Source organism: Magallana gigas, chromosome 8 (assembly GCF_963853765.1).
Source record: "Magallana gigas chromosome 8, xbMagGiga1.1, whole genome shotgun sequence".
Taxonomy (NCBI): Eukaryota; Metazoa; Mollusca; class Bivalvia; order Ostreida; family Ostreidae; genus Magallana; species Magallana gigas.
The window spans coordinates 44,145,694-44,168,871 of NC_088860.1; the positions used below are offsets into that span (position 1 = coordinate 44,145,694).

General features: G+C 32.8%; 1 protein-coding gene across 3 annotated transcripts in view; it reads left to right on the plus strand.

Annotated features, from left to right (window-relative positions):
• LOC105320243 (uncharacterized) overlaps nt 1-23,178 on the plus strand; it is a 149,318-nt gene that overhangs the window by 32,904 nt on the left and 93,236 nt on the right. For 2 of the 3 annotated variants that reach the window (XM_066068911.1, XM_066068913.1), the window contains 5 exons: nt 550-609; nt 16,327-17,982; nt 18,398-18,793; nt 21,505-21,563; nt 22,564-22,791. In XM_066068911.1, the coding sequence (XP_065924983.1) occupies nt 550-609; nt 16,327-17,982; nt 18,398-18,793; nt 21,505-21,563; nt 22,564-22,791 (2,399 nt within the window). The remainder of the gene's footprint in view (nt 1-549; nt 610-16,326; nt 17,983-18,397; nt 18,794-21,504; nt 21,564-22,563; nt 22,792-23,178) is intronic. The other variant, XM_066068912.1, reaches the window with a different exon arrangement.

The following is a 23,178-nucleotide window of genomic DNA, read 5'->3' on the forward strand; positions in this document are numbered from 1 at the left end:
TTTTATTATTCTATTGATAAACATTCTATCTTATAATACCGTATGAAATGAACATATGATTATCGTATAATTTTTTAACAGATGATATACGATATTGTGTCAAAACAGTATCCATGAATATCCAAGATCATAAAGTATGATTTCCATATATAATGATAAAGGTGGTCTCACACAGGTGATGCCTAATAAAGGTGATGCCTCGTTTTGGCGAGCTTAGTAATCTGTGATTACCTATGTTTTGATATAAGGGCCTTTTCGTCATGTAATAAGATTAAACTGTCAAATGAACCTTGAAAAAGAAAGATCTGTAATGAATGAAATATATGTATAAATATTGCTGATTCTAAAGAAAGATAATATCTTATATTATATATAAAGATAATATATTATATTTGCTCTTTTTTCTTTGCAATATAGGTTTTAGCTCTCATGAGGTATAAATGTAAATCTTGTTTCAAGTACATGTATAATTAACATTATCAACATTATTTTACAAAGAAATATAAGTTAAAATATCAAATGTCATCAGAGTATTTTTTTTTATTACAGACGCTTTAAATGCTGACAAGGTGGTAACTTCACAACCAGAACCAATAAAAAACTTTACAGGTAAACAATTTTATACTCTTGTTGAATTTATAAAATTCTAAAAAATTTTGCAATCAGAAATATTGAGTAAATGTGGTGAAAGATGATATGGTGCTTTTATGTCCACTATCAATTCATTTGGCTGTGGTGTATTATAAAACGGCATTTGTTCTAATTAAAATATCTATTTTTTTTTTTTACAAAGGGGAAGGTTTTCGGATATATAATGAAAATATTCTTAAGAAACATTTGGCCAACAATTTTTAAATGCAAGTTAATGTATCTTCAGATGGTGTAGATTATGGTTTGCAAATTGCAAATTTAGAAAAGCATTTGAAATTACGAATTTCATTTCTCCTTGGACAGGAGTTCTGACTCTAGCTTGGGGGTAGCCAAAATGGTCCATTTAGGTAACTGAAGTACACTCAGGTGACTAGCTGCAATAATGTAGCCCTCTCCCGATTTTTTTTTTTGGGAGAGGGCTACAACTCCATAGGATCTCCGTAATGGTGCAAGTGCGGCAGTGATTCACTCCCGCAACGATTTCGTCTCAAATCGTATATAAATGACAATAGCATTTGCATTTCTTACCTGAACTCAAATGTTGTAGATGTCTATGGCATAAAATAATCCAAAAATATCAAGTATAGTCCATATATCGGTTATTTTTCGTGTATGGCAACATCGCAAGTTGAATTTGTCCGCCATGTTTACTGACCTTGACCGGTTTTATTTTGGGACAGCCAATGAGAATTCAGGAGCGGATCTTGAACTGAATAAAGGAATTCCCCTATTTTAAACATTATTTACGCGGTAAATACGAATTCTCCATTATATACCATTTCCTTAAATGATGTTTTAGTGATAGAACAAGGTAAGATCGATTATTTACACTGACATTCACGTTATCAAGCCCATGAAATCTCCAAACGTAAATCCCATAAAATCACGCGAGAACTGTCATGGCTGCTGAAAAAGAAGACTGGTAAACATGCTGATGTGTTTTATCTGGTTTTGATTTATATACGGTTAGTTTGTTCAACTTAAATTAAAAAATCATTTTATCTATAGGAAGTCAAATATAAAATCGATCTTTTCAGACCGAAGTCAGTCGCATTAAAAAAAATTTTTTGCACCATTACGGAGATCCTATGGAATTGTAGCCCTCTCCAGTTAACATCAGATATAAAAAATCAGAGAGGGCTACATTATTGCAGCTATCAGGTGACCTATTGCTTTCTGTTTTCGTCCGGCTTCGTGCGTCGTCCGTCGTGCATTAGCAATTTTTAGCTCACCTGAGCTGAAAGCTCAAGTGATAAATAATAATAATGAAAATAATAATAAAGGAAATCTGCCAATCTCATTAAAATTTCAGGATACTTGATGGACCAGTATATTTGTATACGCTGTAAATATTGCTGCAAAATAATGCGTATTTGGAATTGACGATTGCTGATCTGCCCCGGATTTTATTTTGCCACGGCCCGGGTTTGCATACCCATTTTACCAAGACTAGTATTCTATACTTCTAAAACGAGGTTCTTTGTTTAAAGCAGCCATGACATTATACGAAAAAGGGTCCATCTGACTATGATGAATTTGCTTGTTGTGCAACAGTTCGCGTATGAAGGGAAATTTACAACATGCAAAATATATTGGTGCTGCCGATTTTGTGAAGTAAATTGAGGCTAAATATTTCAATGCGTTGACAGTTTTCACACATGACGTTGGTGTTAGCTTGTTCTGATTTTCGTTTCGTTTTCATTATTTATGCTTTGTAACCTGGGAACTACCGTCTGTATTTCGTGATTTTTACGTATAAAATTAAACAGACACTTCGGTAAATCAAACAGTTAACTGTTTACCTGCGCAAATTAAGCAAAATCTGATGTATCAAAAAAGGACTGAAATACAATTCATTCTATCGGTAATTCGGCATTATCTTTTGCGTAATGGTAGATTAATGCAATAGGTTTTGTTGAGATGCTTGGCATATTCTCGATTTTTTTTTCAGTTTAAATAGAGTTTGATATATGTAGGTACATGTGTGTGTGTATATATATATATATATATATATATATATATATATATATATATATATATATATGATTCATTTCGAAAAAATAAATTGTGTTCTTTATTTGTTATAGTGCATGTTTCTTGTGTTTAATTGTTTACAATTTCTATTTACTAACCATTTTTGAGTGTTAAGCTTCGAATTATAAGCAAGATACAGAGATTTGCTCACAATTCTATGTTTGTACACAAATCTTAAAATCTAAAGATTAAAAAAGTAAAAAATTTGTCAATATTTATTAAGAAAATTTTCAAAGTCTGTTCTTCCAGAAACCAACTTTAACAACTAATTGTATTGTAAACCTAACCTTTTTTCGTCATTATTACTCCTACTGTACATGTGATCCTTGACTGTCTTTGTGTACATTTGTATAAACTGATTTTGAACCTCAAATACCAGTGAACTGGTCTTGAGTGAATAAAATAATTGAAAATCTCAGGCCATTCTTTTTTTCCATTTTAAATGCTGAATAGGAAATACCAAGTTAAAAATCTTAAGCTGAATATGATAAACTCATGTGAACAAAATATGACTCAAACCTAGGCAACTGTGAGCTCTGTATCTTGCTTATAATTCTACGATTGACGCTGAAATTTTGGTTGAACATTAGAAATTCTATATGAATTAGAGTACGTTAAATACTTGTACAAACAAAATAAAAGAATGATATTCTGTATATACTTACCCGCTGGGGCCCTCTCTTTATACAATAAATAATGTGAAATTTACATCAATTTTGATAGTTTTTCAGACACGAGTAAATAAAAACGACATCTTTAAAAAAGTTTCCGTAGTTCTGACACATTTCTGTTGCGGGGATAAAGTAATTATCGCTATTCCTAAGAAAATATCCTGGAAAATTATCCTGGTTTGTACGCGAAGTAAATAAAAGTCATTTATTTATAATGGAGAAGACAAATTAAATTTTTGAATGTTTTTAATTTGAGGAATTGAGCACATTGAGGTACAATTTTCTTTTTCACATCTAGGATTTTTAAAATAAAAAACAATAACTATTATATCACATGTACATCTATTTCCTTTTCCCCATCACTGTTAACGGAAGGATGCCAATGGCCTCATGCATTAACAGTTAACTTGAAATAAAATGGAATTAAAGTAGTCTGTGTATCGCATTACGTCATAATACGGATTTTACAATATTGGTTCGACTTTTACAAAGCGTTTTTGATACCCGGTATTGACTTTGCTCTACATCGCTGTTGTAAACAATGGCAATAATAAGCAATTAGAACGGTAATGTATGTATTCTATGAGAGATAGAAATGATTAATGTTGAGAAACTCGATTCTGTTAAAGTAAAATGAAAAACGAAGTTTCTGATCAACCAGGATCTCAGGTATGCTTAATATTTCTTCATATCTTCTTTGTTTTGACCCCCCTCCCCCCCCCGGAATTTTTCTTTTACTAAAACCGGTTTAAATTTAGAGACAGAAGCTATTTCGAATTTAATCAATCGTCAATTAATTAATGTTTAAATGATATCTAACATTGGTGACAGATCTAGGCAGAAAACTGTAACAAAATGTGATTTTTACGGATTTTTTCGTCAGGGTCTACTTGCTTTAGAGCTTATAGCGTGAAAAGTAATCCGTCAACATATAATTTATTTTACCAAATCTTTTTTCTAAGATGTCAATCTATAGAATTAACACCATGAATTTAAGTTAGAGTCCATAAAATAGTAAAAAAATTACCAAACGCGATATTAGCATTGCATTTTTTGTCCCCCGCCGCAACGCGGTGCGGGGACATAGAAATGCCGGGCGTCCGTCCGTGTGTCCGTGGGTCCGTGTGTCCGTGGGTCTGTGTGTCCGTGGGTCCGTGTGTCCGTGGGTCTGTGTGTCCGTGGGTCCGTGCGTCCGTCCGTCACACTTTTTTGTAAGCGCTTTCATGCCTACAAATTTTGACGGATTTTCATTAAATTTATACCAAATGTTTATACCACTATTATCTTGGTCAAGTTCGAAAATCAGCCTTGGTCGATACTTTTTGTTGGAGTTATCGAACTTTGACCACAATAATGACTGCGTTTTATGAAAAAATTGACCTTGTAAGCGCTCTCATGCCTACAAACTTTGACGGATTTTCATTAAATTTATACCAAATGTTTATACCACTAATACCTTGGTCGAGTTCGAAAATCAGCATTGGTCGATACTTTTTGTTGGAGTTATGGGACTATGACCACAATAATGACTCCGTTTTATCCAAAAATTGACGTTGTAAGCGCTCTCATGCCTACGAACTTTGACGGATTTTCATTAAATTTATACCAAATGTTTATACCACTAATACCTTGGTCAAGTTCGAAAATCAGCATTGGTCGATACTTTTTGTTGGAGTTATCGAACTTTGACCACAATAATGACTCCGTTTTATGAAAAAATTGACCTTGTAAGCGCTCTCATGCCTACAAACTTTGACGGATTTTCATCAAATTTATACCAAATGTTTATACCACTAATACCTTGGTCAAGTTCGAAAATCAGCGTTGGTCAATACTTTTTGTTGGAGTTATGGGACTTTGACCACAATAATGACCCCAGTTTATCCAAAAATTGACCTTGTAAGCGCTCTCATGCCTACAAATTTTGACGGATTTTCATTAAATTTATACCAAATGTTTATACCACTAATACGTTGGTCAAGTTCGAAAATCAGCCTTGGTCGATAGACTCGATACTAGTATACTGCTTGACCGGCGGGGGACCCAGGAATTCTATTCTTGTTGTATTTTATTTTGATACATCAGGTCCATAAAGCGTACTTACTTACAAAAATTTGCGCAAAATTATTGATGAGATATGGCTTAAATAAATATTTATACTCTATTTTGTATGTTCAGTTCTAATTTTCCGAAAATTAGTAATTATTTTTTAGGAAAAACGGACGTCTGGCAAATTTCATAATTGTCAATAATTTTCGCAAGGGGGTACAAACAAACTAGCATGTAAACATACATATTTTCTTTTGTATATGTATTGCTAGAATGTATATTTATCATTTAAAGCTAAGCTTTTAATGATTGAGCCCATAAAAAGCCGAGTATAGGACTACCTTAAGGCTGTTAACAGTTTAGCGGAGGGTATCAATTGTGAGCTTGCTCACAGTACCTCTAGTAGGGTTTTTATACTCAAGTACCACTTCACCTGAAATGCCAATATTCACACAAAAGCTTGTATATATAGGGAAGATTCTAAATTGCAAAAATTGTGACCCCCGGACAAAAAGGGGCCCCAGGAAGTTTAACATATATACGAAAATGTTTAATATTCTTCTTCTCAAGAACAATCACGCAACATCGTGGGATATTACTATGCATACATCGTTAAATAATTTAAATTCTAATTTGTAAAAATCGTGACTCGGAAAAATGCTGGGGCACCAAGAGGGGTTCAAAATTTAACATTTTAAAAAATATATAGGAAACGTTTAAAAATGTTCTTCTCGAGTACTACAATTTTACAGTTTGTGCAATTACTATGCATGCATCCCTGGCTTATGTAGATTCTTAATTGGTAAAATCGTAACCCCCGGACTAATACTGGGGCCCCAAGAGGGGTCAAAGTTAAATATAGAATAAGGTAACATAATAAAAAATATTCTTCTCGAGATCTACAATGCTACCATTTGAGAGATTACTGTGCATACAACCTTGGATAATGTAGATTCGAAAGTTTTAAAATAGTGACCCCTGGACTAATAATGGGGACCCATGATGGGTTAAAAGTTTTATGTAGAAGTATATATGGAAAATGTTTAAAGATCTTTTTCTCGAGAACTACAATGCTTCAATTTGTCGGATAACTACGTAACATCCTCAAATTGTGTAGATTTGAAATTATGAAAGTTTTTTATCGAGAACTATTATGCTAGAGTTTGTAAGATTACTATGCAATGATCCTCAAAAAGTGTAAATTCTAAATTGTTAAAGCCAACCGTAAACCTCGGACCAATACTGGGTCCCAGAAAGGGTTTCAAAGTTAGAAATAGCATATGCTACGAAATAGAATGTTATTAGGAACTGCTGTTCAGGTGAGCGATGTGGTCCATGGGCCTCTTGTTTATTCTTTTTTCTAATTTTACGTAAACTTATTAATAAAAAACCCCAATAAACACTCAACACAGAAACTGTTTAATTCAATGACATCAAAGGTAGGAATTTTTATTCCAGGTCAGGATGAAAATAGTCATTTAGTATAAATGTAAAATTAAATGTTAAAAAATATGCGCCTTTACTTCTGCTGACAATCAATAGAGACTGACTTATAATTGAAGAAGACAATTTTTTCATCAGAATTAAAAATGTCGTGACGTGTGGGACAATGTTTGTAATCGAGGTTGTTAATTATACCCCCGCAAACGAAGTTTTTAAGGCGTCGAGCTAATGCTCGGCAGCCTTCTAGCGATCGTCTGGATTGGCAATCGTCCAAAAATTCATGCTCTGCACCGCCTTTTTAATGCGCATAAAAAATAAGGTCCTTGAAGTATTAAACGTATTACAAGATTTGTACTCCTTTTATTCAACTAAATTGTGTACAAAAAAACCAACTTTGCCTCCCTGGTTATTGACAACTCATTGCATTAGTATAAATTTGCTTAATCCAGAAATGGCGGATGAATACAATAAGGTGCAATGTAAACATTCATTTAAATATTATATAAGTTTATCGTTGACATTTTGATTGGAGACTGTGCCCGATAGAAATAAAATTTGAAATGTAAATTTCTTTGTTATCGGGCATGGTCTCCAAAATAATTGTAAGCGATAAACTTATCTAGAGATTTTGTTGCAATTAATAAACACGATAATGCAGTTGGTTTGGTCGAGCATTTCAGGTTGCACAACACTATTAATTTTTACTATATATTCTTACCAAAATTACGCAACTTTAGATACGGGTAGCAAGTTTAAAACAAACTTCTGGGAAAATTCCTCTTTACAACTTTTAAAACAATTGTTCCTAACCAATTTAGTAGCAAAAAGCACACAGCCATCCACAAAGGCACGAGAGTTTGTTTACATCAAAGTTACACATGTGCTTGAAAATCATGTCCGAGCCCTTTCACCCCCCTGCCTAAACAACTGGCATCAAACATTCAAGTGACCTCGTATTTTTACAAAGGTGGGAAAATCAGGAATTTTACACGTTGTTTTTCATCTCATTAAAAAGTACAGTCCCTGTCGCTGGCGGAAAACCCATAAAACGAAGGGGAATTCGGGAATTATTTTCACTCAGCCATGTTTTGACGTGAACCTCCGGAAAAATAGTATTGTGATACCTGTTAAGATAGCACGTGTTGTGGATTTGTTTGTAAACAACCATAGCATAGGTAATCTTGTTTCAAACGGGAATTGAAATAAATAAAAGTATGTTTTATTATTATAATTAGGGACACACTGTTAATGTATTTAAATTATGAGCCTGTGAAATGTGCAAATACTTTTTAAAGCAGAAAGAAAATATAGATTATTTTAAATTTGAAATTTCTTCTATTTTTGTAACCGTGATGAGTTATTGTATTATAAACTCATCACTACCTATTTTAGAACGAAATATACTGATTATTGTTTTTGAAACAGCACAAAACGTAATTTATTTACTTTTTTGGGAGTTGATTTTAATCAACTCTCCTATGCAGTTACTCTGGCAAACTGAAAGTGAAACAATGTTTGGACCTAAGCACAAATCATCACCGCTGACAAGACTAAGTTCTTGAAAATAATAGAAAAAAATTCGATGTAATGATTTTAAGGAAACTTATCTATAAACACTTTGAAAATAGTTAAATTTTATGTACTACGAACAACTTAGATATTTTTGTAGTCATATATTCCTACGCCAGAGTTAATACAGTCTCGTTAAACCAGACGCTTTGCTGAGGGGGCTCTCTTGCTTGTCGGATATTAACGGAGACAGCCGAGCGTCTAGTTAAACGAGACTAGAATTCGATATCAATAGTGCTTTGATCCATACAATTTTTATAATAGTCACAGTGTTTCGATAACTGATACATACTAGTAGTTGAAATCTATCTTGAAATATTACACAACATGATTCATATTGGGTTTCTCGAAATTCTTGTCGGAAAAGTCTAAAAATTCATATAATGAAAAAGTGCGTAATTCAAATACTAACTAGACACTAATTGCCATGTAAGATAAATTGATTTTAAAATAAATGATAATCGATAAAATCAACTCCCGTCAGTACTTCAGTACTTTGATTATTCTAATATTATTTGATAAACGACTATATATATTAGTACAGAAATTCAAATTATTGATATCATTCTATATAAAAGAAAATGTCAGCTCGACGCCTTTGTGGTCGTTCCGGCCTTTGATTTTTTTTTGGGGGGGGGGGGATATATAGGAGTCACATTGTCCATCCGTCCGCCTGTGCACAATTTGTATAGAAAAAGGGAAAAATTCGTGTCCGTCATTTTGAGCATCTTTTCTTCAATACTTTTTTATAGATATAGGTGATCAAATTTTTGGACTTTTGACCCCCAAAAACCCATAATAACGTAACACATGAGAAAATCGTTATACTCTTGGTCATCATAACAGTAAGATAAACATATTTGCTTCTATAATTTATTACAAATTAAAGAGCTATAGATAAAAGACTTAAGAGCCCTCCAGGTCTCTTATTTGAAGGGCCAGCCCCCTTTTCTACGTATCAACTTAAAGGTCGTTTATTTTCTAAGACATTTTGTTTATAAGTGTTTCAGAATTTCGTTACCGTTCTTGAGATATTTAAGAAAGGACGTTTTAGGGGCCGGTTCCTTATCATCTTATTAGGGCCGCTGAACCAAATTTTGAAGATTACATAATGTTGGGTACATCATTTTGAGTACCTCCTCTTCATAATGCATTTCAAAATATTTTTCCTTTTTGAGATATAAGTGATCAATGTTTTGGACTTTTGACCCCTAAAAAAAACCTAATTGCGTAACACATTAGCAAATCATTATACTGTTAGGCTAAATAACAGGGCCCGGTTTTTCGAAAGGTGGTTAAATTTAACACAGTGTTAAGGATAACGACATGTTAAATACTAATCAAGTGATTAGCTAACGCAGTTGTTAAATTCTGTTGATCAAAAGCAATTTAACGCATTGGTTAGCTAACACTGTGTTAACTGAGTTAACCACTTGCTAATCACTTGGTTACCCATAATTCATTTCTACTTCCTATATATGAAGAAAAAAAGATTTTGCTTTGGGATTTCAATAAGTTTGAATTTAGTGAAATATTATTAATATAATAATATGTTGAACATCCATATCATTTCCAGGGTTCCATATCCTATACAGCTGCATGTAGTCTGCAATTTTCCAAATCCTTCCCTTTCTTGATGTCTATAATATAACACTGTTAAAGTACAATGTAATAGCTTCAAAATACCATTATAAACCTTTCAATATATAAATTAATATGTATCATAAAACACAGTACAAAGGCTCAAAAAATGTTTCTAACTAATTTACAGGGTTTAACTTACACCAACATTCTATGAAAAGACATCTTGTTTTAGAATAAGAAAGCTTATGCAATTCTGAGAAAAAGTATACCCCATATTGCCAATTCCATTAACTAAAGGTTTAAGAAATATATGGTCATTTAAGTGAACCCACCATTTCCACTTTACTCTATAGCTATTTAACATAAATTCATATGGTTCTTCTTCACCAAAACATCTTTACTTATATTTTTAGAGGTCAATTGTTGTTCAACCTCTTTTAATAAGAAACCTTATTTGGATCGCATATGGGCAAATATTGTTGCGTCTTGATCATTTCAAAAGTAGTTATTATAGCAGATGTTATTTTAATTTATGTAAAATGTACATTTACATATCCTACATGTAATGTAAATTGAGACAATTGAAAGGAGTGGGTGATTTTTCAACTATGTAAATATATATAAAATATCACTTTTGGACAGGTAGGAGCTAAAGGACTTGATTTTATTTTACACTTTGTATTCAATGATAACTGCATTTGTCTCCATGTAAACTTAATTTGAAAGAAAAATATGCCTTAAATAAAAGGGTAATTATATCAGAGGCTTCCTAGTATTAATGCATATTTTTATACAAGAACATTATAGACAAAAACAGACAAAATAAATGTATTAAATATTTTATCTAACATGGGTAATTAAAGACTACAATTTGTCATTAAAAAATACAATATAACATGTACACCTAAAAACTGTAATAAACAAAAATTGAGTAACATTCTGTGTATACTTTAGTTTATTTTTTAGGTATTTCATATTTGGATGAAAATCTCAACTTTTATATTATAAAAGTACAACAAATATAAAGTATTCAACTTTCTGTTTTACACGAGAGAGAGAGAGAGAGAGAGAGAGAGAGAGAGAGAGAGAGAATGCAAACTTTAGGCTTATACATTTGTATTGTTTTTACATACTTTAATAATTATCATTTCCAGTTTATGGTACTTTAAACAATTTCATAATAAAAACATGTTAGACATGTTAATAAGAGAGAGAGAGAGAGAGAGAGAGAGAGAGAGAGAGAGAGAGAGAGAGAGAGAGAGAGAGAGAGAGTGAGAGAGAGAGAGAAAACAAAAAATGTCAATTTTTTTTTCCTAATGTATATTATGATTTAAGCTTATAAGGATGTAGACATTAGATTAAATGTCACAATAATTGTTTTCCCTCTCTTGGTGCATGGTGTTTAAGGCTTAGAGGTTGGTTGTCGTCAAATACTCATCTTTCTCAGTGTCTCCAAGTCCTCTACAATAAAAACAATGCAGGCAGTTAACTCCTGTATCATGCAAATCTGTAAATTAAAAAGGATAAAATGTATACAAAAAGACAACCAAAGGTGAAATAAAGACAAATATAGTCATATTTTGGGACTGAACTGAATTCATATTCACTTCATTATTGACAAATATTTAACAGTTCTGACTACAAATTTTGTTTAAAATGGACATAATCAGAAAACATGTACTGATTTATGTATACATGTATGTACCCTGTTGTATGTATATGAGTCTAATATGAGTTACATGCATATTGATGTAAAGATGATGATTTTGGTATAAGCAGCGCAGTTCACATCCAGGTGACATTAAACTCTTTATAATCAGGTTTTTTGATTGAGAGTATAATTTGAAAAATTGTCACTACAACTGAAAATACCCAACCTTCATGCAGTGAAAAAAGGTAATAAAATCACACCTTATGCGAACAAAAGAACCTCTCAATTTCACTTCTGGTCTTGGTATGCATGTTGGATTAAATTTCTCCTCAGCTGCAGTTTGTGGGCCTCATGAGATATGGCTTTAGTAGAATTAGGTACCAAACATAGTAAGTGTCACCCGGCCAGCAGAATACTTTTTTCCACACCTGCCATGTTCTCCGTCTTTCAAATCTTGAAATTAATAATTCTTATATTCAAAAATACAGAACAAATGATTTTTTTAAATTATAAAGATATCAATAATGTAAAATACATATGAAATATATACACTTAAAATATGTGCATCATGATAGGGATCTGCCAAGTGAAATGAAATAAATAAGGTCAAATTTAAATATCAATTAATTTAATAAATCAATAAAACTATATGGAGATTTAGAAATTAAATGCTTCAAAAGATTTTAATGCAATTATTCTTTAGTATTTTTCCATTTCTTGACTGAACATAACATTTATTTATAGATGTTTTAAAAATAATCATGATCCACCACTTGCATTTTGTCAAAAGGGAGATAAATCTTAATATGCAGTAACCAACATTGATAATAAAATTATGCTAACATGTTCACTCAATATTTATCTATCAAGAAGCTAAAATTCTTTTCTCATTGATGTTTTAAAAATTCAAGGAAAAAATGTATAATGTTTTTGTACTTACAGTACCCATTTCACTGATAATTTTGGAAATTTTTGTTGAATGTGTTAAGTGACAACAACAATATAACCAATGTGAAGGTCAAAAAAGGAAAAACATACCTTTTTTCTGCAGAGTGTCAGCCTTTTCCAATGAAGGGATCCTTTAACATAAGGGGTATGAACCATATGCAAAATCCTTCTTCCATAAATATATCACACAGATTACTGCAACGTTTCATGTCACTCCGGTTGCTTTTCCGTAGTTTTAATCATATGTAAGATTTTTTAAACTTTAAAATTTTTGGAAAATGCTTCTTTGACCAACTTTTTCAGTTGAAGTGACAAAAACATTACACCTGCGGCCATATTTAATCACTGTGTTAAATCTTTAACCAAGGTACTGGGGGTGGATTAAAGTTAACATAGAGTTAACACATGGTTAAACTCTAACACACTTTTGAAAAACGTTTAACCATGTGGTTAACTTTAACACAGAGTTTAACACAGAGTTAACACGGTGTTAGAGTTAACCACCTTTCGAAAAACCGGGCCCTGTAAGATAAACAAATTTGCTCTATAATTTATTACAAAATATCCCTCGATAAAGAGCTATAGATAAAATACTTTAGAACCCTTCAGGTCCCTTATTTGAAGGGTTAGCCCCTTTTTCTACGTATCAAATGAAAAGTCGTTTAATTTCTAGGAAATTCTGTTCAACAAGTGTTTAGAAATTCGTTACCGTTCTTGAGATATCTTAGAAAAAACCTTTTAAGGGCCGGTTCCTTATCTCCTTTTTTGGGGGCCGCTGAACCAAATTTTGAAGATTGCAATTTGTCACGTACCTCATTTTGAGCATCCCTTTTTCTATAATGCATTTCAAAATATTTTTTCTTTTTGAGATATAAGTGATCAAAGTTTTGGACTTTTGACCCCTATACACCCTTGATTACGTAACACATGAGAAAATTATTATACTGTTAGGCTACATAACTTTAAGATAAACATATTTGCTTCAATAATCTAGTACAAATATCCTTCGGTAAAGAGCTATAGATAAAAGACTTTGGAGCCCTCTAGGTCCCTAATATGAGGGACCATCCCCTTTTTCATGATCTCAGCTGAAAGGTCTTGTAAATTTAAACTACATGTATCTTACATTACATGTTTTAACAAAATATTTTCCAAAAAAGAGATAAACAAAGAAAAGCACAAAAATTAACGACGCTTTTCATATCTCAATTTTCGAACCCTACCGAGCTTTGGCGCATTTAGTGCTTGACATATAAAACAACAATCATGCAAAACTTCAATCTTTCCTCTACCAACCGTAGAAATTTTAGCGCAATATCTTTTATAGTTTAGGAGAAGGATCGCAGACAAAATACCCATGTAAACATTGCTAAAACGTCAATATCGCAAAAATATATATGTGTATATATGTGAATAAATACTAATCAGTCTTCCATTTAAAGCCATGTAGAATACTTAAAATATGTGTGCATTGATAAATGGTGTGTGCATACAGACATTTAGGTGGCGGCATTTCTTTGATGCCGGCAAAGCGACCCAGTAAACTCTGCTGCGGCCGTACTGCAGGGGCACTTTGGCGGCATATATTTGATGCCGCCGATGCGACGAGCGTCTAAATTAAGCGAACTGCTGACAGAAACGAGCGATATATTTGTACTTAATAAATAAAAATAATGTAAAATAATTGCCACTCGGAAACAAGGCCCGGTCGTTGGGCACAACCCCAACACTCTAACGACTGAGCTACGCGGACTCTCGCTTCAGGACTTTGGAGCCCAAAATCTCAAGAATGCGTTGATCGATTTTGAAACAAATTTCATATTCGGGAGCTTTGAGAGCGTCTCTATCGAATAATTTTTTTTAAAAATTCAAGTCCAAAAAATTGAAAAATTAAGTTTTTTTTATTTCCTTCCGGTGAGGACTGAAAGAGACAGTGGACGTTCGGATATGCAAAGAGCACTGCAGCCGTTCATTCTTTACCATCATGGGATTTGAGGGCTCTATCTTTAAAACTTATTGAGAAAAATTGTGAACAAGCAAAAATAAAATTTTTATTATCTCGGAACCGGAAGTGACGACGAAAAAAATCTCGTTTACTTTTCTTACACTTTTTGTCATGAATAAGATCTGAAAGTTTCATAAAAACCGGCTGAAGCATTTTTGAGAAAACGTGACAGAAAAAAAAAATAATAACTAGAACCTTTTGTATCTTCAACAAAAAGTAAGGGCTTTTCGACATTCCCGTTTTCCCTTTTTTTAAGATGTCAAAAAAATTCATCTCTGTTTTATTTCCAAAATTTTTGAATGTCTTGGTATAACCTGTTGCTTAGATAGGAACTTATGAGTATTGCAATGTCAAAAGAAAGATAACTCTAGAAGTTTACAAGTAGCTACATTTCTAGTTTCCACAAGAATATTTTATAAAACATAATTTTAAAGTAAGTATTCATCCCTGGGACAAAAAACTTCGTATACCTACAGTATTTATGCTCTACATTCTTAGAGCAAAGCAAGATAACTCTTTCTAAAAAAAAAAAAAAATTTTAACAAGTTGTGATCTTTCAGCTTTTCAAGCCCCAGTAAGGAGACCGTAATTTTTAGATTGTACATTTTATTGTCAACAATTTTTTTAATTCGATAATTTTTTTTTAAAAAAATACAGCTAAAGGGCTGTTTTAAACGTGGGTCCCTTCAAATCCCTAATTTTGTCAAATTGTCTACCCAAACTTTTTCCGGTCTGCGTAATAGGTATGTGATTACAGATAGAGATGAAAAATTGTAACATTTCCTTGAAAACTGTTTGGAAAACGAATGACGCGTGGTTTTTTTTTTGACATTGAAACTCCCTTAGACGATTTTCATCTACCTATAAAACCGGAAGTAGTCAACATTTCTTAATGAAACTCGGTGTATTTTAGTTATTTCTATCTTAATAATGTTCAGTCGTCATATAAACTTTTAAAGGTCAAATGATTTTTTTTTTCAACCCCCCTTTTCTAAAGTTTAGGGCTTTATATCTAAAAAACGGTAAGATACAGAAAGTTGTCTACGCTTACAAATGTGAACAACTAGACAACGATTCATCTAATTCTTAAACTTGTGCATTCTAACTAAAAAAAATAAACATAATATTGCGTTTTAATCAATTTTTGCAATTTTCCTTGTGAAAACCGGAAGAACCGGAACCGGAAGCCGAAAACCCTACATTTCATAGATTGATATATTTGCTGTAAGACCAATGTAAACTTGTATCAATATTCCTTCCAGTTTTAAAAAAATCGAGTAAAATAATAATAATAATAAGACAAAAACAATAGGTATTTTCGACCGAAAGTCGAAAGCCCTAATAGGGTAAAAGAAACAACGCATTAATAATTAGGTCGTTCGTTGGAAATGGAAGACCTTAAAAATAATAATAATAGGGAAGAAGAAACCGAAGAATAACAATAAAGTCTTCCGTTGGAAACGGAAGACCTTAAATATAAACAATAAAATGATTTCTTTGGTGTTTCAAACATGTTTCAAAAATGGTTTCAAACAATCCATGATGGTAGCAATAATTGCAGAAACGCATTATGTAAGATTGTTCAGCAAGGGTATTTGCATTAATAGCCAAAAAAAGTTATCAAATACAGAGAAAAAAAATGAACAAACGTATTTTAATGATATTTTGAACTTTCTTTTTGATGCAGGTATTTGAAAATGTACTGGTTATTAACTTTTTAGATACAACTTTACCAAACACAAAAGACAAGGAAAAGATGTGCAAACATCATGTCCATTTTGTTCTTGACCCTGGAAGAAAGCTGAAAGACGAGGAATGGGGATTAGAAATAGAGTGTGCATCCCCAGACTTTTATAAATTGCTTTTCAGCTTTTCAAATGAAAATCTTACATCATTTGCCAAAAAAGAATTTCAAAAAATGAAAATTTCTTTATCTCAAACATTTTCGCATCATCTGGGAAGAACTTGTCCATGTATAAAGCCATGTGACCAACGAAAACTTGACCATTTTATTATAGGAGCTGTTGTATCAGTTTATTATGCACTTCTTCCATATGTACATTTGACAAAAGTGACAATTCACCCTGATTTGAGCTTTGAACAGATAAAGACATTCTGCTTTTCTCGACATGATGCATTCAAAAAACATACTGTGCAGTTGTTTTATACTGAAAAAAGATCTGATGAAGTTTGGATTGCAGTAGAAAATGACGTTCAAGTTCTAGGTTCTGCAGTTGTGAGGGATTTACTCACGGAAAAAAAAGTAACGACGATTACACAAGAATGGGAAAACTACAATTTAAGTGGATACTTTATGCAGAGTGCTGCTTTGAATGAAATGGATGGGTTATTTTTAAATCTTATGAAGGAAAGGTACCGGGATGTAAATATTTCCAGTGATAGAAAGCAGGCTCTGCTTTATGGCCAAAAAGTAATAGATATGGACTTTTTTGAAAAAATGAGAGAGGATATTTTAGCCTTAAGAAAAGTAAGGTGCAGTCATCCTATATCGTCTCCTTCGTTGAAAATATTGCTCACTTACCAAGAGTCTTTAGATTTTATTGATCAGACTGCTCATGCAAAGCATAGTGAACCATTTTTTTGGACAGTGATAAAGCAACAAGGAAAACCCAATTTATTAGAAGTCTATGCTCTAAATACGAGTAGTGCTAATAGCGCATTGCGAATACTATTTGGATGCCTGAAACTGAGAGAGTTCGATGACGCCCATTTGCACAAAGATGCATTTAAATTTTCAGTTCTAAAGGGAGATAAATTTCGAGGAAAAATTGCTTATATTGGAATGAAAAACAAGACTATTCAAATAGCTGGAACCGAAGACATTTTCGATGAATACATTGATATTTTAGATAATGAGTCAATCAGATTAAAGAAACCGGTATGCAAGACTGTTTCAGTGAGTAGTTCAAATATTCTTAGCTATTGTGAAACACATTATCAGGATTATTTCAAAAAGTGGACCCAATGTGTCGATATTGAAACTATTGTTGGAACAAATGGAACATGTTGTTATACCATCAAAGGACCTTGTCAAAATTTAGAAAAAATAAAAGAAATAGCAAATGAATTGAAACAAATCATATCAGATATCCGAGAAATTCAGTTTGAAGTAGAAGAGAATGACATTATGAACATGTCAAAAACTGCAGAATTTCGTAAACAAAGATGTGAAGTTGAGAAAGAATGGAGTGTTGATACTTTGGTAGAAGGCATTCCAGGTCAGGAATGGTCTACAGAGGATGGCTTTGAATGGCGTTTTGAGAATGGTCCATCTTTTACTCTTCTTATCTTAAAATCGGCTCTTCCCACTGAAACAGATGTAGTTCTGCAGCCATTTCGAAAAGACAATATTCCAGGTAACTTCAATTTCAAAAGTTTTCTCATCTGATCTATGATAGAGCTGTTTTAATATCTCTTATCTGTAATCACTCTTTTTTCTCAGTTATAACAGGTTAATTCGAGTCCAGCCTCGCAAACTTTTTTGTACATTTTTTTGCTTAACTACACCATTTATACAGTTTCCATATTTATTTTGTTTTTGTATGTAGAATAGCTCATTCTGTTAATATGATATAAAGTGCATTATCCAGGAAACGTGCACAAAGCTATTTTAGTGAAAAGTGCACCGGCTAATAGAAATGTATTGAAAAAATTAAAACATGTGAACGTTCATTTTTACACTATTATTACTTTGATAAAGGAATTGCATTTGTTCACGATTTGTTTTCCACCTTCATTTGATATTTCAGATTATCTCTTCTTATTTTTAAGTAGGGAAACAGCAAAGAAACATCCAAAATCCTTTTAGCAGAAACTGGCACAAATTAGAATTTGAGGCAGAGTATGGTAACATTGGAAAAGCAAAGGAATCCCTTCGAGAATCTTTGAAAACCACTTTACTCTCGGATGTAAAGGGGAATCAATTTCAAACCCTAGTATTTCCTGCAGAGCAAAAAATTATGGAAAAAATAGGCTGGTCCATAAAACAGTATCTGAAACAAATATTGGTTGTTCTGCAAGAAGACTTTATTTCAGAACCATGGTCTTTATATTTCTTATGTGGAACTAAAGATGAACTAAAAACTTGTGCAGAGATCCTTGAAACCAACTTTACAAAGCGCAATATTTCCAAGACAGATGTGAAAATAAAGTCTTTTCCCGTTGAAGGTAGATTTCATATAAACAAACGTAGTTCAGGCTTCCTTGTTTCCTGATAATTTTAAGACTAAATATATATATATGAAAATGGTAAAGATTCTCCCCTTTTAATACACCTGGATGTTACAACAATCTCTCTCTCTCGCTCTCTCTCTCTCTCTATAAATATACATATAAAATCCAAAAGGGGTAAAAGGAGATATTACACAGTATAAATATTTAAAAAAAGGAAAGAAAATGCACGGTTCCAGAGTTTATATTCACTAGCGCTTTCTGGATTTTAACAACTTTTTTCAGGTGAACTTATATAAGATATGTAATTTTTTTCCTTAGAAAGGTTAATTTTTTCTATTTTTGATTTTATACACACACACACACACACACACACACACACAAACACAGAGAAAGAGAGAGAGAGAGAGAGAGAGGAGAGAGAGAGTAAAGCTTGTTTTGCAATCTGGATTTTGTCTATTCTGTAAACAGTGCTCCAGGTTGCGACTAAAATGGTCGCATTTGCGACTAATATTTCAATTTTGCAACCAAAATTTCATAGTAACTCGCATTTTCGCGACCGAGAAAATTTGGACATGCGATGGTCTCGGGATCGAAATTTGTCGTGATCGGGATCGAAATTCATCGGAATCGGGATTGAAATGAACAAAAAATTAACTCTCGGTCAATGTAATGTTTGAATAAATGTTAGCTTGAATCAAGCGTCGCTGGAATGTAGATTTACATTGTCAAACACGTGGCCACGATGGCGGAAAAACGAAAGCCAAGGCTTCTGTCGTTTGGGTTTACAATTAGCAGTGAAGGTCCTCCTATTGAGGAATTTAAAACTAATGCCGTTGTTGAACGCTGGTTTTCTCAGAAACGTACTGTTAAATATGCAGGATGGCCAAATGCCATCCAACTTCCACAATAGTAGGTCTCCAATCCTGCTGGCTGCATATTTTAAATTGTCAATTTGTTAAAGTATAATAAAGGATATAGGCCTATGTTACTGTATATACAGGAGTCTTTATTATTTGTTTCATATTTAAAGCTGCTTGGTCCGATTTTTTTGTTATTACAGTATCAATTTTTTTTTCAATACAAACCATTTATCTTAGAAAGTTATGGACGTTCTCCTATTTACACGAGCAGAATCAGTCTCCATTCAAAGTAAGAAATATTCAAAGTAAATAAAAATAATTTTTTGGGGGCAAACGAAAAAACAAACCAAATGCATCACGGGAATTATTAGAAAAGGAAACCGTTTTGTTTCGTCCCCCGAATGATTGGGGTTATTAAACCCGCATGCTATGCATCGATTGTAAAGAAAGCAAACTTCAGAAGTATTCGCGAACAAAACGTACACATGTTTATTTGTAATTTGTATGATTATTTCGACCTTTATTTAATGCGATGTCGAAGTCGTAATACAACCATACCCGTCTCGTCGTCAGGGGGTGAAATTTAACATGAGGCGAAATAACGCGGTACCCTTTGATGTCGTTTGTTTGTTAGCAAATTTTGTACATATTTTTCTTCATTGAAATTAGGCTTAATTGAATAGAAAAAACTACTTCAATGTCTATTATTATACATATACTAAGCATAACTATCGTTTAAAAGCGTGCATAAAATTTGATATAAAATCGGACCAAGCAGCTTTAAGTTGTTTATAAAATTATTATCAGTTATTGTGGCGAATGAATTATTTGTTGATGGTGACCATGAATTCTAAAATGGCGACCTAAAAAAATTTTTGGTCGCCGTTTAGCGACCTGATAGAAATTGTGACTTGGAGCACTGGTAAACTGAACCGACCGCTTGTAATTAGTGTGAGTTATCTTCCGTAGTTCGGCCACTTATCGATCGGCCATATTCGGGATTTAAGTACTGCTCAATTATCGATCAATTTTCTTGTCGTTGCTATTGTTTTAAACAACTGTGAATAAATCAAAACTAGCAATTCATATCAGTTTATACCGTTAAGTGTTGTTATAACCAAATGAAGTCAAAAATGCTTATTATATTTTACCCCATTTTTTTTAGGCCGTGAATTTGGATACCGCGGGACTGCTGGTGACGTTTGTATTGCGCGTTGTATGGTTACACTTACAGAGTTACATTTTATTCTGTCAAAATGTACTATTCTTTATTAAATTCTCGTGGATTTGAATATTTATCCATTGTTCCCTGCACCAAAGCAGTTTTCACTATTACGTAATCAGCAACCTGTTGACTTGTCGCGTGGTTAATGTTTGTTTGCTTAACAATTTCCAGTGAATCATGCACTTGTCTCGTGTCGGACCTCTGAGGTTAATCGGGTGTTTGAAAGTTTATCAATTACAATGATTTGATTTAAAAAGTTTTTCCATTGTACGTATCCCGTTATGCAATTATTATTTTCCAAATAAAATATGAAAATCGGCACCGCAATCACAATCAAGGGGGTCTATTAATGTGTTTCAGAAAAAATTGACAATTTTGCAAGAATGAACGATCAAGACCCACTGCATTAAAAACTTGAATTTATTGTCAACAATGTCCTCCAAAGCGGATGTTGCCTAATCCGGCCGATTTTTTCAGAACCACCCTTCGCCGGATTAGACAAGTTTCACTGTGTGTGTGTGTGTGTGTGTGTGTGTGTGTGTGTGTATAAGTTGGATGCAATTCATATACAATGTATAGGCTTTTTATCCAAAATAAAATAACAAATGTTTTCATTTTAGAGAATTATAGGCCTGCTATCACAGTTGAAGTAAGACAAGGCTCTTTAGTAGAGACAAAGGTAAATATTGATTGTATTTACATGTTTTATGGCATTAAGGTTTGTAAAACTCTTCACCTAAGTTTCACTAGGACATGCAATATAGGACGCGTAAACAGTTCATTATTGTTATGTGGTCATGTGCAAACGACAAATTTCCTGTTTTAATTTGTGATACTAGACTTTGACCCGTGGGTGCACGGGTTGACATTGCATATGATATCGGACATTTACAAAACAGATACATCGCACACCGTATATTGTTGACATTTGCATAATCAAGCTTTAAGCCTACAATAATGCTATTAGTTTCACTACAATCTGCTGAGTTGGAATAATCTAAGTGTGTCTCTGGAAAGGCCTTCACCACTGTTAAAATGCCTCCCACATACCCGTGATGTAGCAGAAAATTGGAGAAAATTAATAAAGTCGTCTTGAAAATAACAGTCAAATTCTTCATGACAAACCCTTTTAAAGCTCTAAATACCTTTCTTCGAAAAGTTTAATTCTATAATTGCAGAATTCAACTTTTTTTCACCAACGTTTTTTACACACAATGTTGACATTCGAAACTCTGGATTTTTTTTATAGTAATTGCACTGTGCTAGAGTTATCTCCCGTATTTTCTTTGATGAACAGAAAAAAAATTCCAATGAAAATTTACACGCATTTCTTTTATCGTTGTTGGAGTTTGTCAATGCATAGGGTGATATTGTGGAAACATAAAATAAAGAGCCTTCTGTGATTAAGAGGGAATGTAATGCGCATGCGTAAGATTGTAAAATCCAAAAAATTCAGATGATAAAAGTAATTTTCGTTGATTATTAATTAGCGAAGCTTGATTGAGAAAAAATAAAAACAATCTTCAAGTACCAATGCTGTTTGAAATATATTAAACAAAAGACAGTACTCTGATTGATCGGTATTAAAGCCCAAAAATTCGAGTCCATTATTTTAATATAGTAGTATAGATACTGCAGAGGGAAAGAGTTCATTCCACATGTAAATCTCTTTTTTGTAGGCAGATGTTATGGTGAACACAACAAACAAGGATTTAAAAAGTTTAAAGCAAGGCCGTGTATCAAAATCTATTTTGGATGCTGCTGGAAGTGAATTGTCAACAGAATGTAGAAACAAGTATCCACAAGGCATTGAATATTGTGAAGTTGCTGTCACTCCCTCATTTCAATTAAAACAATGTAAAAAGATATACCACGGAGGGATTCCATTTTTCAAAAGAAGTCTCACTGTAAGTACGGAAAGCCTCGCAGTAAGGTTAAGGGAAATTAACAATCATTTTATTTATTTTATTATTTTTTTTGGTGTAAAATTTTATCCTGTTGTTTCACGGTGTTTAAAATTTCAACATCTTCCAATTTTTTCATAAAGATTTTAAGAACGGAATTGAAGCGCGTGCATGCAGTAAATTAATTAACCTTCAGCTGTCAAAAAGTGGAAACAGTCAATATATACATAGTATGATGGAAAATTCATTTTTTTTTCATTTTCATATCATAGAATGAAAACAAAGTGGAAGAATTTTGAAAAGTATTTTGTCATTGCTTTAAAAGTGGCTGTAAACAGTGTTATGCTGTTTTGTTTACACTTTCACTATTTAAGAATTAAATAGCAATGT